At 43.7% G+C, this 18,548-nt stretch overlaps 1 protein-coding gene across 1 annotated transcript in view; it reads right to left on the bottom strand.

The window, feature by feature from the left end:
* LOC150047168 (ATP-binding cassette sub-family C member 12-like) overlaps positions 1–10,154 on the bottom strand; it is a 33,283-nt gene extending 23,129 nt beyond the window's left edge. Inside the window, exons 1-3 of the mRNA XM_090357679.1 lie at positions 9,972–10,154; positions 637–805; positions 289–444 (exon numbers count right to left, since the gene is read on the bottom strand). Coding sequence (XP_090213805.1) covers positions 289–444; positions 637–755 — 275 coding nt within the window. The 5' untranslated portion in view covers positions 756–805; positions 9,972–10,154. The remainder of the gene's footprint in view (positions 1–288; positions 445–636; positions 806–9,971) is intronic.
* Between the last annotated feature and the right edge of the window lie 8,394 nt (positions 10,155–18,548).

Raw genomic sequence — 18,548 nt, 5'->3', positions numbered from 1 at the left:
TTTCTTGCAGCAGTCTGGGTGGGGTCCAACTTTCACCGAGCAGAACAAGTAGTGCTCTTATAAACAAAGTGAACAGGCCCATGCCTCAGGCCGCAGCCCTCTCTCTTCACCATCAAATCCCAGTCCTCATCTCCCCAGAGCAGAACTGAGAGGGCAAACAGCCCCACTGACACTCAGGCAGAAGCCACCCAAAAGGACCACTATCATCCAGACATGTCAATTTCCACACCACTTGACATTTTGCTGGGGTGGGGTGGCCTCTCCAGGTAACCCAAGCGAATCCAGTACCTTTTGGCATTGATGTCTGATGCATCATAAGGCGACAGTGGGGGCAGGGTGTCCACAGTGAGTGTCTCCTTGCAGCTTCTCTGCATCAACGGTGTGAGCCAGGAGTATGTGGCAAAGGAGAGCAAGCCTGCATCATCCACTGGGTTGGATGCCAGTCTATAGAGGATGGATATTGGGGTTATTTCTCTGACCCCCAACTTAAAATTGTGAACATAGTAATAACCATAGTCACAGGCAGAACCTGGGATTCATGGACAAACATCTAGGACAGGACAAAAGAAGCAGAGACAGTGCCCACTTTGCTCTGTAAGTCCTGCCCTGGGCCCCCCTTCAGTACTCCTGACTCACTTTGCATAGGGGCGCACTGGAATCATGGTCCTCAGGCTGGGGTCATATCTGTCTGCAAAGGATCTCCGGGGGCCTCTCCGGTCCAAATCCGAGATGAGGTAGGGACTTTCACCCACCATCCTGATGGTAGTCTGGAGTCCTGGGCTCCTGGCCTTGAGACACTTTCACTCTAGTGAGGAGATTGGAAAAGTGACTGAGAAATGGAGGCATTTGAGGTGGTAAACATGTGGTCCCCAACATACCCAGACCTGTTCTCTTGCTTTCATCCTTCATATCTGCTTTCACCCAACAGCCTTCTACATTTATGAGAGAATGTGGCCAGGGCCCTACCGCGTCCCTTCTTTCCACTCTGAGGCCTCCTTCTTAATGAAAACATATGGCTTCTATTCCATTCCCATGTTGATTTAGCTGAGAGGCTCACCCAGGTAGGAAGCAGGTTTTTATCATAAAAATTACCCGCAAGACGCATGGCTCAGTGGTATTGCACTGGACTAATAACCATAAGGCTTTGCACTCAAGCCCTAGTTTTGCAGAAGGAAAAGAAGTTAGGGGAGTAGTAAGAGGGAAGGAGGAGGAAAAGTCTTACTAATATGGCCAGCATTAGGTGTTTAGGAGGCAAGAGAGATTCTGCCTGCTTTAGCAGTGAAATACAGAGTGGCCACTTTACAACTGCTTTCCATCTTCCTCACAAATTATCCTCTATCTCTGTAAGTATCTTTTTTCTCTCAAATTTATGGACTTTACATTGTATTAGAGAGTCATAGTAACAAAAGCAATATGATACCAGAACATGGAATAAGAGACCCAGAAATAAACCCAAATAGTTACAATGATCAGATCTTTGACAAAGGAACCAGAAGCACAGATTGAAGAGAAGAGCCTTTCCAATAAATTGTTCAGGGAAAGCTGCAGAAGACTAAAACTAGATGGCTAGCTTTCACCCCGTACAAAAAAACAAACAAACAAATCAAAATGAGTCAAAGATCTTTTGGGAGGAGTAGAGGCCCTGGGCTTGAGGCTATTTGTATTCAAGACTAGTCCTCTCCCCCTTGAGCCACAGTACCATGTACAGCTTTTTCTGAGTAGTTTGAGTAGTTTATATGAGTTTTCTGTCCAGGCTGGCTCCAAAACACCCACAATCCCCAGATCTCAGCCTCCCGAGTAGGTAGGATTACGGATGTGAGTCACTAGTGCCTGGTTTTGGATCAACAATCTTAATATAAGGCCTAAAACTTTTAAACTACTATAAGAAAAAGGGGGCTGGGAGTTTGGCCTACTAGTAGAGTGCTTGCCTAGCATTCATGATGCATTCGATTCCTCAGTACGACATACATTAAAAAAAAAAAAGCCAGAAGTGATGCTGTGGCTCAGGTGGTAGGGTTCTAGCTTTGAGAATACCCAAGGACAATGCTCAGGCCCTGAGTTCAAGCCCAGAACTGGCAAAAAAAAAAAAAGAGACAAACCATTTGAGGATAATATGCATAGGCAATGACATTTTGAGTAAGATTTTCATCAGGAAATAAAAGCAAGAATTGACAAATGAGATTAATATAAGCTTTAACTTAAGAAGTTTTTGCATATCAAAAGAAAAAAATGCCAGAATGAAGAGACAACCTACAGAATGGGAGAAAATCTTTGCAAACTCAAAAATTAAACTCAAAAGATGAAATAAGGGCCGGAAGTTTGGCCTAGTAGTAAAGTGCTTGCCTAGGATGCATTAAGCCCTGGGTTCCATTCCTCAGTACCACATACACAGAAAAAGCCTGAAGTGGTGTTGTAGCTCAAGTGGTAGAGTACTAGCCTTGAGAAAGCTGAAGGACAGTGCTCGGGCCCTGAAATCAATCTCCAGAACTGAAAAAAAAAAATCAACAATGTAATAAGAAATTGGCAAATTAGCCAGTGGCTCATGTCTGTAATCCTAGCTACTCGGGAGGCTAAGATCTGAGGATCAGGTTCAAAGCCAGCCTTGGCACAAAAGAACCTGAGACTCATCTCCAATTAGTCACTAGAAAATGGGAAGTGGGGCTATGGTTCAACGGTAGGACAGTAGCCTTAAGCTGAAGAGCTCAAGGACAGTACCCAGGCTGAGTTCAAGCCCCAAGCCCCACCAAAAGAAAGAAACAAAGAAAGAAAGAAAGAAAGAAAGAAAAGAAAAAGAGATGGACAAATGAATTGAGTGGATAGTTCAGTATCATTAGTCATAAAGGAAATATAAGTCAAAATGTCACTGAGGTTTCACCCCACCCCCATCAGAATGGTTATTATTAAAAAAAAATGCTGGATGTGAGGATAAAGGAGACCTATACATTATTGGTGGGACTGTAATTAGGTGGCAGAGCACCATTTTGTAGTATTCAGGTATATGCTTATAGTGTGCTTTGATCCAACTCACCCCACACACACCATTACTTTCTCCACCCTTTTCTCTTACCCACTTTTTAATACTTGTTAGTGTGGTTCATTGTGGCATTTTCATATATAGGTATGTCTATAATTATTTTTATCATATTTCCCCTGTCATCCTCTTCTTACCCTCTCCTGCCAAGTACTTCACCAAAGAGCCCCTGTTTTGCCATCATGGGTGATGGTGATGATGATGATGATGATGATGAGTCATCATCATTCTATAGTCTGCATAGTCTGTATATAAGCAAAATTATGCAATATTTGTCTTTGTGCTAAGACTTATCATCATGATCTCTGGTTCATCTGTTTTCCTGACATTGTTTCTCCTCAAGTGGTAGAATACCAGGCTTGAGCAAGAATTAGCCCTGACACATATCACAATGAAATTCACTGACAACTATTTAAAAGAGAGTAAGAGGATGCAGAAAATAAATAAGAGTTGGTGAATTTAACCACAATACAATTTACATCCATTAATTTGAAAATGTAGTTATATAGTGGCATCCCATAGCCCTATGAGAAATAGTTTAGTCAACTGGAATTCTTGTTTCTGAGACTATAACACAAAAAAATGTTTTTTATTAAAGAATTTATTAACATTGATTTTTACATTATATTTCAAATGACATGTTTAACAAACAAGTATTCAAGTGGGGAATTTCTATATACAATCACTGGCACACAGATTTTAGAACATAATTAAAATTAAGCTGTCGGTTTGTTTAGCCAGGTGGTGATTGCTCATGCTTGCAATTCTAGCTACTCAGGAAGCTTGAGATCTGCAGATTAATGTTCAAAGCCAGCCTGGGTAGAAAAGCCGTGAGACTCTTAGCTCCAATTAAAGACCAAAAAAGCAGGAAATAGAGCTATGGCTCAAGTGATAAAGTGCTAGTCTTGGGCAAAATGGATCAGGGACAGTATGCAGGCCCTGAGTTCAAGCCCCAGGACCAGTTGGGAGGGGAGCAATTTTATATTGGAGAAGCCTGATTACCTCAGCCAGATAATTACAGTCAATATGACACCAACCTTCACGGCTGGCAGGTACCACTGACAGGATGACACAGCCCCTTTGAGCTTCCTCTGGCAACCTACAAATCTTATCATGAGAAATTCCAGCGCAGGGGCATTCCTGACTAGTGAGCTTCTAAGCTATCTAGAAGCTAGTAACAGAGTTCAATAAGAAAGCACAGGCTTGGTATACATAAACCTGGCTTCCATTCTCAGTGGCAGCGTGCATGCACATGTACATGTGCGTGTACACACATACACACACCCACACACAAAACTGAGGTCCTCGCAAACAAGGAAAGTATGAGAAAGTGACAGAACCAAGAGGACATAACTACTAAGTATGAAGTGGTGCCTTGGATGAGATCTTAGAGTAGAAGGGTCCATTGGAGGAAAACTAAGGAAAGCTAAATCTAGACCGGATATTCATTAACAATGTATTGATATCTGCTCATGAACTATAGACATACCACAACATGAAAGATGTCAGGTATTAAGCTATGATGATTCTCTATACTAGTTTTACTATTTTTCTCTAACTCTAAGGCTGTGCTTAGAATCTTTATTTTTTATTGTATTTAGGTAGTTAGACAAAGGAGTTGCCCTTTAACAAAGTAGTTTATGAAGACAGTGCATCTTGATTAATGGCACCCAAAATCTTTATTTTTAAGACGTGAATGGGAAAGCCCTTTACTCCCATTTCCTGAGTGAGAAGCCAAAAAACGTTTCTCCCTATGTTTTTCTTTTCATTTCTCCCCATATCCCTGCTAATTTTCCCAAAAGAAGAAAAGGAAGAGAAGATGGAAAGTAGGGAGGGAGCTAAGGAGAGTAGGAGAAAAGAAGGAAGGAAAAGAAGGAGGGCGGGAGGAAGGAAGGAATGAAAGGAAGGAAGGAATAGGAATTCAAGACGAGACCTGGAAGTTAGAGGATTCTTCCTTGGTTGTTACCATATTAATATTTACTGTTTTAAGAATGTAAAGCCTAGCCGAGGGAGGTGGCTCACACTTGTAATCCTAGCTACTCAAGTCAAAGCCAGCCTGGGCACAAAAGAACTGGAGACTCTTATCTCCAATTAACTTCTAGAAAATGCAAGTAGGGCTTGGCTCAAGGGTAGGGTGGTAGCCTTGAGCAGAAGAGCTTAGGGACAGCACCCAGGCAAGTTAAAGCCCTGTGACCAAAAGAATGTAAAGCCTAGAAGTCCTGTAATCCAATGACTCACCAGGCTGAGATCAGAGAAAGCCCAAAAGAATGTAAAGCCTAGAAGTCCTGTAATCCAATGACTCACCAGGCTGAGATCAGAGAAAGCCGGCCCAGGGAAAATCCTAGAGACTCTTATCTCCAATTGACCTCCAGAAAACCAGAAGTGGCACGGTGGCTTAAAGTGGCAGAGCATTAGCCTTGAGCAAAAAGAGCTCCAGGACAGCACCAAGGCCCCGATTTAAAATCCACAAGTGACAACAACAACAAGAATGTAAAGGCTGTGGTCTGGGAGGAAGGTGGAGTTAGGAGAACTTCTAGGGGTGGGTGGGAATGCGGGGGGAGGGGGGGAGAGAAACAGAGAATCTGAGAGAAAGTCCAAATGGAGGAGGCTTCCTGCTGAGCTGGATGTGATTGGATGAGAGCTGAGAGATAAGGCTTTAGATTTGTTCCTAATTTTATCACCAGCAGGCAGGCCCACTAGTCACATAAAGAGATTTAGCCTAGGCAGGGGTGGCACTGGGAGCCTTCTCCACAAGTCTTTTTATTACTTGTCCATTTATCAGAAAGCTTGCACTGCTGGTGGCCTGCCGCCCTGGGGTAAGACCTTGGCTTCCAGAGTCAATTTAATCAGGCAAGAAATGAGAATGGACCCTTGTGCACATGCGCAGTCTTCCCCGCTTCTCCCTAACCCTTGGGTTGCCATGACAGGAGTGAGCAGTCAACTGTGGTTTCTACTTCACTGACCATGGCCTTTATGGCTTGGAGCAAAGCACCGGAAAAAAAAAGCACGAAATCTGGAGAAGGAAGAGCCCATGATTCTGAAACACAGAATCACAGTATGTAAAGAACCTAAGAAGATATCCAACACGGTAGATAGCCTTTTGAGGGAGAATTTCCCTGTGGCTACTTTATCATGCTCAAGGAGCTCTAGGAATAGAGTCACAGTCCCTGCTCAAGACAGCCCCTTGCAGCCCTAGGCAGGAAACACAGAGGAAATAGCAGACACACCCCAAGAAACATTCAACAAAATAAATGGCCCGACAGCAGCTTAATACAGGGAAAGGCAAAGGAAAGAAAGGGAATGTTTCAATGTAATGGAAACTAAAGAGCCCTGAAAGCCAAATGTAATATGTAATCCTAGGGTTCTGAGCCTGAAAAAGAAAAGAAAAGAATTACTAGAACAACTGGAGATCTTGGCATATATACAATAGACCATGTAACAGTTTTATATCAAAATTTCCTAGTTGTAATCATTACACAGTCATGAGAAGCTCCTTATTCTTGGGAAATACATACTGCAGTGTTTAGAAATAGGGAGCAAAATAGCCACAACTGACTTTCAAATGTGTCAGAAAAAAGCCAGGCCCCAATGACTCATGCCTATAATCCTAGCTACCCTAGGGGCTGAGATCCGAAGATCAAAATTCAAAACAGCCTGGACGGGAAAGTCCAATTAATCACCCTAATTAATCAGCAAAAAAACTGGAAGTGGTGCTGTGGCTCAAGTGGTAAAGCACCAGCCTTGAGCAAGAGACTGTGCTCAGGACTAGCAAAAAAGAAAAAAGTGTCAGAAAAAAAAAAATAAGAAGCAGAGTATAGTGGTGCATACCTATAATCCTAGCCCCCAAGAAGGTAAAGCAGGAGGATCAAGAGTTCAAGGCCAGTCTGAGAACTTGTCTCAAAATAATAGTAAAAATAATAAGGCAAACTATAATATTAAAGAGAATGTGGCAAAATGGAGACCAGTTAGAATTTCTTAGCATTATTTGTGTGTTAGGAGCGGGGGATAGGGAGATGGAGAGGGTATAGCAGAACCAGAGCTTGAACTGAGGACCTGAACACTGCCTCTTAGCCTTTCTGCTCGAGGCTGGCACTCTACAATTGAGCCACAGCTCCACTTCCAGCTTTTTGCTGATTAATTGGAGATAAGAGTCTCATGGACTTTCTTTCACAAACTGGTTTTAAACTACAATCCTCAGCCTCCTGAGTACTTAAGACTTACAAGTGTGAGGCTCTGGTGCCTGGATAGCATTATTCTTAAAACTCTTCTCTACATTAGAAATCATTTAGAAATAAAATGTTCAACACTTTTAAAAGAAATAGCCTCAAAGGGAATGTATTTTCCCCCCTTCTATACAACTGAATGCAACTTCCCAGCAGCCTTTGCTCCACCTGCAATCACTCCTTCACCTCACCCACAACTAGCCAGTCAGTATTCATCTCTTGTCTGGGTTAAGTTCTCCAGCCCCTGCACACTGATGGCCTTCTGAGGAGGTGAGACCCCCTACCTATTACTTCTATTTTGTGTTCACCTTTGTGTTGCCAGCAAACTGTCTTAAGGGGCTCTGAGTCCAAATGCCCAGCACAGGAGGCCTGCCTTCCCAGCCAGGCCTGGAGAATCAGATTGCATAGGAAATTGGTGCTGGGAGGTAATTTCCTTGATCCTCCACAGGGAATGCAGAGTTATGATTATCTAAGACTGCTTGGAAGCATTGCAGCTGGAATGACACTTTGCTAAATTTGGCAGCCCCGGGGGGAAATGAGACTTTTTTTTTTAATCAGGAAGTCTGCTTTGGCTAACGTCTCTATCTCTATCCCGTCTGTCATGCCATCCTCTGCCAGGAGTGAGGAGCTGCCTGGAGTGAGGAATCTGCTTGCCGGCAGCTATTGGGGGTGGGGAGGGGGGAGGACAGGGAGGCACTGGTACCAGAGGAGCTGGCACCTGCCTAGGGCCAGCACCCTGTAGCCATCGAGACTGTGTTCTTGGAATGACTTTTTCTACTTGGAATGTCTGAGGGTTGGCATGAGGCAGCCAAAGTCCCTGGTGTACCTTTCTGGCTCCCCCGTGAGGGATGCGAAGTTTCTGTTTAAAGCAAGAAAAGAATACCAACTCCTGAGTTGGTGACCTTATGTGTTCTATAGGTTTATTTTATATGGTCAGCATGGGTTTTTTTTTAATTTGTAAGAAACATTTACTAATTAGGAAGAATCATATTTATGAAAAAATAAAGCCTCTTGCCAAAAATTCAGCAGCTCGGCTCACATGGTTGTCATGGGGTCCTGTTTGGTTGTTGCAAGGATCAGGACAAGCTCCAGTCCTTATCATTCCTCACTGTTCCCTGACCCTGCAGTTCTGAGTCACTTAGCATTCATTTCACATTTGTATTGTTATTTTCCTTTTTGTTGTTGTTTTTACTGGTTCTCTATCCTTGTCTGTCCCAAGAAGAGGAGCAAAAGTTGTCCAGAGGGCATGCCACAAAGAACCATGATCACACCAGGAGTTGGTGGCTCACACTTGTAATCCTAGCTACTCTGGGAAGTATGGTTCAAAGCTATCCCAGGAAAAGTCCATGAGACTCATATTCCCAATTAATCAGAGCAAAGCTGGAAATGGAGGTGTGACTCAAAGGGGTAGGAGTTCAGCAATGAAAAAAACAAAAACAAAACAACACAAAAAGCAAGAGTGCCAAACCTTGAGTTTCAAGCTCTGGTAGTACCCCGGCCAAAAAATTACAAATTCCACAGCTGCTACCTCAGGTTCTCCCATGGCACCCTGGGAACCTGACAGGCCTGGATTTCCATTTGCCTACAATGGAAGTCCTTCCGTAGGAGTCTGTCAATCCTATGCATACACATATTTCATTATAAAATTCTTCCTGGAGAGACTATGGCCTGATCTCATGTATAAAGCTAGCTTTTGGTGGTTATTTGCTTTTCAAGCTATTTTGAGGAGGGCTAGAGATTAAACCCAGGGCTTCATATATGCTATGTAAGCCTTCTACTGAGTCCAATAAATCCATTCTTAATTGAAGACACTCAAATGATCAGTATCTGATGGCCTCACATTCTTCCCATCCCTGGGCTCTCTCCAGGGCCTCAGCAATCTCCAGCTCAGAAAAGAAGTCAGAAATGCTTTCCTTAGCCTTGCCCCTCACCTCAACTCTCTGTTCATGTTGACTGTCCCCAGAACCCATATGAGCCGCCAGCCAGGTAGGATTCTGAGGGAGGAGGGCTGGCGTCTCACTGCAGGCAAGCAGATGATGGAGCCCAAGGAAGCCTCACATGACACCCTGCAGAGACTGAGGGTGCTGAAAAAGGAGAAAAGGAGAGTGCCCAAGTCCTCATACACCCAGATGAGAAATGGCCTGTGGTGGCCTGTGATAGTGACCCCCAAAATAAGGTTACCCATTCAGCACAAAGATATTCTGGCAGACTGAAGAAAGTTTAGACCCCCCCCCCCATTTAAAACCTAGAAGAACTGCACAATACTGCACCATGGATTTTAGTTCTTTTTCAAAAAAATAAATTCCCTGATTAGATTGCAAGCAGCACTATGTCTGTGCACGCATGCGTGCATATTCAAAGTCCTAATTTATTCAATGTAGGCTTTTGTCTATCACAGATTTTGAAATCCTGTCTTGGCATTTCTATTTTTTTTTTCTCTCACATACCAGGAGACTTCAAAATTGCCCCAAGCCTTCTTTACCCTTCTGGGAGCCCCAGGCCCTGGTTTCCTCCTAAAGGAGCAACCATAGTTGGTCCTGTCACCCAACATAGCCTGTCCTAGAATAAGAGGCAAGAGCCCTTAGGACTAATTAGCAACCACTAATTACAACAGGGAGGAGCTTTATCTGAGTAGGGATGCACAGGTTTTCAGGTTGAGAGGGAGAAAGAAAGGCCAGAAGTCAGGCTGAGAGGGCAGTGCCTGCCGTCCACTTTACCTGGGTCTCCTCTCCACCGATGTCAGGTTTGGCTTCTCATCCCACCTGCCAGAGCTCTCCTCTCCAACTGCCCCATTCAACTGCCACTCCCACCACACCTAGGAGGGAACTCTGAGGGACCAACATTCCCTTTGCTCCCATTAAGGGGCACTGCCCCCCTCCAAGTCTAACACTATGGCCCTGTTTAGCTGCTTCAGTGATGGTGAGAGCTCACATAGGGTACTTGCTTAACTACCTCCTCTGCAGTACAAGCAAAGAATCCCTTCCAGCCCCCATTCTATGCATAAGGAAACTCAGAAAACAGAGGCCTTCCAAGACTGGCTAGGCACGAGGCAGGCCTCAAGTTTTCTGACTCTGATCCAAGCCATTGCCTGTAAGATTAAAGTCCTGATTCCTCCTTGGTGCTCCAAAAAACATGAAGCAACTGGAGGTCAGGAAGGGGGTGGGGGGGATCCTATCTACAAAGCAGAGAAAAATCTCATGTCTTCATTCAACCATTTCCCATTCATTCAAACGAAATAAAAGGCCAATTGTGTTGGGAGTGGGGGAGAAGAGGCTCCTTTTCTTTTTTTTTCCTGAATTGAAAAGAAAGTCTGTCTGAGACTGGCATGGAGTAGCTAACTTCTGTATACAGAAATTTCCCATTTATCTTACTGCCAGTATTGCAAACCATGGAGCTTGGGTCTTGTCTGATTCCGTGGGTCCCTTCTCATCTTATCCAGAACACGAAGCCAATTGCAAAGTTAGCAGGGCTCCACAGAAGCTAATGGATTGGGTAGCAGGCAACAGAATCTGTCACTATACAAATAGCAAACCTTGCTTCATTTTGAAGCATTGTCTCAAGTTAGAGAAAACCTTTACCAAACATAAATAGGCTGACTTCCCTTACTTTCTTTTCACTACAGTCAACTGAAAATATTAAATGGAAAATTCCAGAAATATTAATCTACAGTTTTAAATTGGGTAGTATTCTAAGTATGTTAAAATCTTGTGCTGTCTGCCCCATCTGGCTCAGTGGTGAAGCATCATTCTATTAGAGATCACGTACATCCTAGAGTTGCTTGTAGCTCAAGCAGTACTTATTTATTGTCATTCTTTTACTGCACCTAAATTGTATATATGTTTGTCATAGAAATGTACATATAGGTTGGGCACTGGTGGCTCTCTCATATAATTCTAACTACTCAGGAGGCTGAGATCTGGAGACTGCAGTTTGAAACTAGCCTGGGCAGAAACATTTATAAGACTCTTATTTCCAGTGACCTGGCAAAAAGCTATAAGTGAAGGTATGGTTCAAGTGGTAAAATACCAGTGTTGTCCTAAAGTGCCCAAGGACCTGAGTTTAAGCTCCAGTTCTGGCACGAAAGAAAGGGAAAAGAAAAGGAAAAGGGAAAGAGAAAGAGAAAGAAAGCACACACAGGAAAAAAAAATATAGCGTATATAAGGTGTGGTGCCACCTGCAATTTCAGGCATCCATTGGGGGTCTTGGAACAGCAGCATTAATCTACCTCCAGTGTAAGAGGGGATGGATGGCTGCAATTGATCTACAAGGTTTTGTTTCCTTCTTGTCCTGGTCAATACCTCCCCCTGCTGACTAATTCTGGCTCTTCCCTTCCTAGAGATAGCAATTCACTGCTTTCCACCTAACCGAATATTTCTCTTTCTGCACAGAGGAGAGGAGGAAATAGGAGGGCCTGGAGATCACAGGATAAGAAAATTAGTCCTCTGCAAAGGTCCCCTGGCCTGAAGGGGAATCAGCACTATGGTTTCTTTGTACCTGTGTGAGGTGTCTCACATACCTTGCCTCCTTCTCTTTCTCTACCAATGAATCTCTGCTAAGGTTATCACTTGACATTTGTAGAGTCCTTTCCTTGATCTTCACACCAGCCCCAGGATGTCTCCTAAACTCAGTACAGACTCCTTTCCACAGCTTTCCAAACCCATCCAGACACTGTTGCTGTCAAGTTTACAGAAGGAGGGTGCTGCGTGTTTTTCTGCAGGTTCAGAGAAGATGGGACAGAAATGAATCTACCAAGACAGATGATATTTTTGGCTCTTCACACCAAAGATCAGCCTGTTGGGGGATTCTGGAACAGAATGACAGAGAAGGGCTGTCTGGCCTCTGTCCAGGAGAATGCTTCTGAGCAGAACTGTAAGCTTTGTGCAAGGTCAGAGAGCTCAGGTACAGCTGGGTGAGCATACCTGGGGCACAGGGACTTTCTTTCTTGCTGAAGAAAGAAAATTCAGGAGAGAAAAGCATATTTTTCTCAGGCTTTAAAAACTTTTATGTTGCATAGTGTTAAACCAGACATCTTTAGACAAAGGAATCTGAAATAAAAGGGTTTAATGAGCTAATACAGATGCTAGCCAGAAAAGGGGAGGGGGAGGAGGAGGAAAGGAAAGGGAGAAGGAGGAGGGAGGAGGGAGGGGAAGGGAGGAGGGAGGAGGGAGGGGAAGGGAGGAAGGAGGGAGGGGAGAGGAGGGAGGAGGGAGGGGACGGAGGAGGGAGGGGAGGGAGAAGGGAGGGAGGAAGGCAGGGGAGGAGAGGGGAAGAACCACTACCACGTTCTAGGACTCATTTCAAAATTCACAGCAACATGGCTAGGTAACTGATTCTCCAGATTAGAGATAAAAATCCCATTCTACTAACTTGGGAAAGGAAACTCCTGGGCCTGGCATTGATCATAGAAAGGGCAGGACAAAGAAGAATTAGAAAATCTTGGGAATTGGGCTCACAACTGTAATCCCAGTTACTTGGATACAAAGATAGAAGGTTAGAAACCATCATAAAGGGAAACGCATTAGCGAGATTCTATCTCAAAAACAAGATGATTTGATGGGGTGTACCTGTGATCCTAGCTATTCAGTCCATGTGAGAAGGAGGATAATAGTCTAAGGTTGGCCTCAGGGAAAAAGCTTGAGACCCTGTCTGAGAAGTAACTAAAGCAAATGGGGCTCAATGTGGTTAATGTAGTGGAGCTTTATCCTGGGTAGCTGCTGTCCTGTGCTTTTGTGTGTGGGAAGTGCTTGGAAGCATTTGCTAAATGAATAGACTTGGCCAGGTCTTGGTGGCTCACACCTGTAATCCTAGCTACCTAGGAGGAGGTGTGCAGACAAAAGTTCAAAGCCAGCCAAGCACATGAATCTGAGACTTTTATGTCTACTTAACCAGCAAAAAGCTGTAAGGGGAGCTATAGCTTACATGGTAGAGTGTCAGCCAAGCAGAAGACAAAGAGCAAAGAGAGAGAGAGAGAGAGAGAGAGAGAGAGAGAGAGAGAGAGAGAGAGAGAGAGAGAGAGAGAGAGAGAGAGAGAGAGAAAGGAGGGAGGGAGGGAGAAAAGGAAGGAAGGAAAGACTTAGGTCATTTGTTATTTGTTTCCCTAATGAACTAATGTGTAAGAGATGCCCCTCAGTAGATAAATGGATCAAGCAGATATGGTATATATACACAATGGATTTCTATGCTTCCACCAGAAAAAAAATGACATTGTTCCATTTGTAAGGAAATGGAAAGACTTGGGAAAATATTATATTAAGCAATGCAAACCAGACCCAAAGAAACATAAACTGTATGTTTTCCCTAATTTGTAATAACTATAATATATCTAAGATATTCTTAGCAGATCACAACAGTTCAATAGCTATGTCCAGATGACCATATAAAATGAAGCTTACCAAAATGAACTCCAAGAAATGGAAACAAAAGATTTTCATAGTGTACTGTTTGCAGTTATTTCTCTTTGCTTTTTTTCTCTTTGATGTATGCTCTGCTGTCATTTTTTTTAAAAAATTCTGTACTCTTTGTCTTATATATAAGTTTATCTGATTTGCAGAAGGGAAGGGAAATCACAGAAGTGGCAGGACCAAGAATGAACCAATAGAGCTGTGATACTCACTAGACACTATGTTGTAAATGAACTTTACAACTTGGGGAGAGGGGAATTGCGGGGGAAATGGGAGAAAATGAGGGAAGGTAACACTGTTCAAAAAGAAACATATTCTTTTCCTTACTTAAGTAACTGTAACCCCTCTGTACATCACCTTTACAAAAATAAATAAGTAAAAGGTCTAAACAAAGTTGATGCCAGATGACTTTGGAATTGGGTGCAGAATTTGAATAGCCTTTGGAAATAATGAAAGGAAGAAACATAGCAGAATTAGTGAATCAGGACTATATGCATGCAACAATCAGAGAATATGCCTTCTGGTAGCGAAAGGGCCATATAAGCTACTTGGCAAACATGGATCCTGCCCTTGGCTCACTTACTGCTTTAAGAAGTCAACAAATCCTTTGGCTCAGAGAGCTGAGCTTGAAGATTTAAACTCATCTTCAGGACCAGAAAAACCTATGCTAATTGTGAACAGTCATTTCTTTTTCTCTAATCAGTTGGGTGATAATTATCTTTGCATGTTACTCAACTCCATATCTTATATGAAATACAGTAGGTAGAAGACCTGGATAAGTTCTAACTCAGCCCTGAGGGCTGCACTGATGGGAGGACAGGATTCCAGTGAATGTTGGGTACAACTCACACCTCACATTGGATCAGAAGTGTGTAGCTCAGAACAGAATACTGGAAGAGCACAACACGTTTGAGAACTAAGGAGTTGGCAAAAAATAATTGAAAGTTCTACTTGTTCTGTCTCATTCTAATGAGCAAGGGTTTTCCCTGAATGTTATCCAAGTTGGTGCCAACTGGAGAAGAGGAAGCCAGGCATGAGAAAAAGAACCTCTCTGAAGGGCCACCCTCTAAGAAGGTGGTGTGTGACCATGGTACCAGCTGAGGCCACTGTCCTCAACCCTCATTGCTGCTGACCCCTCCTTGACCTTTCTCTCCTGTTTTACATTCAGGTTCCAAGCCAGTGTTCTGGTTGTGAGGAGGGCACAGTTACCTGGGATTCAGCTGTCTATAAAGAGCTGAATTATATGAAGGTTCTTTGCTGTTTTCTGTGCTATGAATCTGTTGAGCTCTCTAGTACAGTGTCAGAATAGTTTTCCCTCCTTTAGAAGTAGTGAGATTTGAACTCAAGACTTCAGTTTCACACTAGTACTTCAGCCATATCCCCAACCTTTTCAGCTTTAAGTTATGTTTCAGATAAGGCCTTGGATTTTTTGTCTAGGCTGCCCTTGAATCCAGATCTTCCTACCTAAAACTTTCATCATCGTGTGGATTGCATGTGAATACCAACTTGCCCAAATTATTTGCTGAGATAAGGATGCTAGTTTTTTGTGTGGGCTGGCCTAGCACCAAGATGTTTCTAATCATTGCCTCCTGAATAGCTGGGATTATAGGTGTGAGCCACTGTGCTCAGCTCAGAAAGTCCATGAGACTCTTATTTCCACTTACACACCAAAAAAGCTAGAAATAGAGCTGAGGCTCATGTGATAGGGAACTAACTTTGAGCAAAAATAACTTAAAAGACACTGCCCAATGCCCAGGGTCTGAGTTCAAACCCTAGGACTGGTATGCATGGCGTGCGCACGTGTGTGTGTGCGCGCGCGTGCGCGCACACACACACACACACACACACACACACAATGTGCCTGAAGCTGGAGATGTTCAGAAGCCCTGGGCAGAGCACTGACATGGGGCATGAATGTCTTTTTATAACATGGGACAGAATGATGCTGAATAACCTCTGTATTCTCAAACTATAGTCCCAGACCAGAAGCATCGGAAACATCTGGAAAACTGATAAAAAAGATAAAGTCTTGAACCTCACCCTAGTCCTACCAAATCAGAAAATCTAAGATGAGGCCTAAGGATCTGCATGAGGCACCCAAGCAATTAAGACGATGCCAGGCATTGTCCTTTTCCCTTACATCCACCAGTCAGAGGCCCACAGATGGGGCAGAGCCTCTCACAGCACTTGGCTTTTAGGGTATTTCCAGCAGGGGACAATAACAGTGCCATTCACCCTACAGGGGACAGCACCCCAGAATCAGAAAAGACTTCCCTCCAAGGCGATTCTTGCTTCCCAATCTTCCACTCCCCAAAGCCACTTTCCAGTAATCTGCCTGTTCATTCTCCTGGGATCACTTTTCCTTCCTACTTCCTCTTACAGAATAGTTTTCAGGCCTCCATTTAAGCCAGAAACCAATGGATTATGCCTATCATCTTAGCTACTCAGAAGGCTGATATCTGAGGATCGAGATTTGAAGCCACCTACGAAGACAAATCCTCAAGACCACATCTCCAGTTAATCAGTAAAGAAGTAAAACTGGAATGAACAGAAAAGGCCAAGCAAAAGCCCAGCAATACTTCATTCAAGGCTACCACTGTACCGCTTAATGTCACATTACCACTTACAGTTTTTTGTTTTTTTGTCAGTCATGGGGCTTGAATTCTGGGCGAGGGCGCTGTACCTGAGCTCTCCAGCTCAAGGCTAGAGCCTTACCCCTTGAGCCACAGCACCACTTCTGGTTTTCTGGTGGTTAATTGGAGATAAAAGTCTCACAGACTTTAGTGTTCGGGCTGGCTTTGAACTGCAATCCTCAGATCTCGGCCTCCTCAGTAGCTAGGATTACAGACATGAACCACTGTGCCCACATACAGTTTTTTGGTAGTTAAATGGAGATAAGAGTCTCACAGAGTTTTCTGCCTGGGCTGGCTTCAGAACTACAATTCTCAAATCTCAGCCTCCTGAGTAGCTAGGATTACAAGCACGAGCTACCACCACCAGGTTCTTTCATTAATTAAAAAAAACATTGATGGATGAAGACCCGGTTTCAATTCCTCGGTACCACATACATAGAAAAAAGCCAGAAGTGGTGCTGAGGCTCAATTGGTAGAGCTCTAGCCTTGAGAAAGTCCAAGGACAGGGCTCAAGCCCTGAGCTCAAGCCCAGGACTGGCAGAAAAAAAAAAAAAACAAAAAACATTGATGGTACTTGTGATTGAATTCAGGTTCCACGATTTCTAGGCAGATACTCTGCCACTCGAGCCACACCTCCAGTTGTTCTTACTTTTAGTTATGTTTCAAATAAAGTCTCAGCTTTCTTCCCACTGGTGTCTGACTTCTTTTTCCCCCATAGCTGAGATTACAATTATGCACCATCAAATCTCAGTTGTAATACTGCTTTTCAAAAAATGCCTGCTTACTGCTCAGACCAATGGTTCTCAAAATTGGTCATATTTTGGATTCTCCAGAAAAAAAAAAATCTGCCAATCTCCATGAAATCAGAGCCTCTTGGAGTGAACATCAAGATTCAGTCTCCCGGATGATTCAAGAGGGTAGCTGTCAGAGGACCTCTGTTGCAGAGGTCAGTATGTGGCCTACAGAATTCTCAGTGGGTCCAGAATTTTGTAGCTAGCAGGAACTTCTGCATTTGAGAGAAGAAACTGCCATCTGCTGGTGACAAGAGGCATGCTCGGTGGCTATGTAGACCCAGGTGTCTTTCAGGTTATTGTATGGGAGTTAAGAGCACTTTCTCTTGCAATTCTGGGAAAGGGAATGTAACAATGCTTACCAACTTTTGCTGACCAAGGTGAAATGGTTTAGATGGACTCCAAGACAATCTTCAGGGCACTAAAGAAAAAAGACAGAGTAAGGAGTCAGGAAAGAAATAAGAGAGTCGAGGTATATTTTACAAGTATATTCAAAAGAGAAAAGACAGCCAGGCTGAGGCTGAGTTCTGATTATTGTCATTAGAAGCCAGCCCATGCAGAAAAATCAAAGGGACCCTTAACTCTAATTTACCAGCCAAAAGCCAAAGCAGAGGTGTGCCTCAAATGGTAGAGAGCCAGCCCTGAGTAAAAAAGCCAAGTAAGAGCATTTGGTCCTGAATTCAAGTCCCAGTACTGGCATAAAAAAGGGAGAAGGAGAGGGGAGGTGGCTGGGAATGAGGCTTAGTGATATAATGCTTGCCTAGCATGCATGAAGCCTTGGGTCCTATTCCTCAGTACCATAAAAGCAGAAAAAGCTGGAAATGGCACTATAGCTCAAGAGGTAGAGTGCTAGCCTTGAGCAAAAGAAGCTCAGGGACAGTGTTCAGGTTGAGGGGGAGAGAGGGGGAGAGGGAGAGCGGGAGGGAGGGAAGGAGAGAGAGGGAGAGGGACAGAGAGAAAGAGAGACAGAGAGACAGAGAGACAGAGAAACAGAGAGACAGAGACAGAGGCCATCCACTCAGAAAAGCAAGTATGACTAGAGAATCCAAGGAGGAGAACACATGTCCCTGTCCCCGGGCGGAAGTAGTGTTTCCCTGTGTTTGGTCAGCATTGCTGGGGTGTAGTCTACTCCTTCCTTTTGCATTCCTGGCTCTGTCCCCTTTATCTGAGGTAATGATAACTTACTACAGGTGTTAACTGCAACCTCACCTCCACCAGGAAGCCGGCTCTGCCTGTCCCCATCTCTAGCTCCCATTGTACCACCCATCACGCTATTCTGGAATTGCCTGCTTATTTGTCTATTTGTGTCATACCATTCCACATCCTGGTGAGTAGTGATGTCTTTCCATCTCCAGGACCCACCCCGGAGCAAGAAATAATAGAAATTACTGACTTACTGAATTAATTTTTCTTGTGGAATTCTGGAAAAATCAGACACCATAATTTGAGAAGAAAGGCATAATCCTCTT

The sequence above is a fragment of the Megascapheus bottae genome, chromosome 24 (assembly GCF_031878675.1).
Source record: "Megascapheus bottae isolate mThoBot1 chromosome 24, mThoBot2.hap1, whole genome shotgun sequence".
In the NCBI taxonomy this organism is placed as follows: domain Eukaryota; kingdom Metazoa; phylum Chordata; class Mammalia; order Rodentia; family Geomyidae; genus Megascapheus; species Megascapheus bottae.
This window is presented reverse-complemented; position numbering and strand designations above follow the sequence as displayed.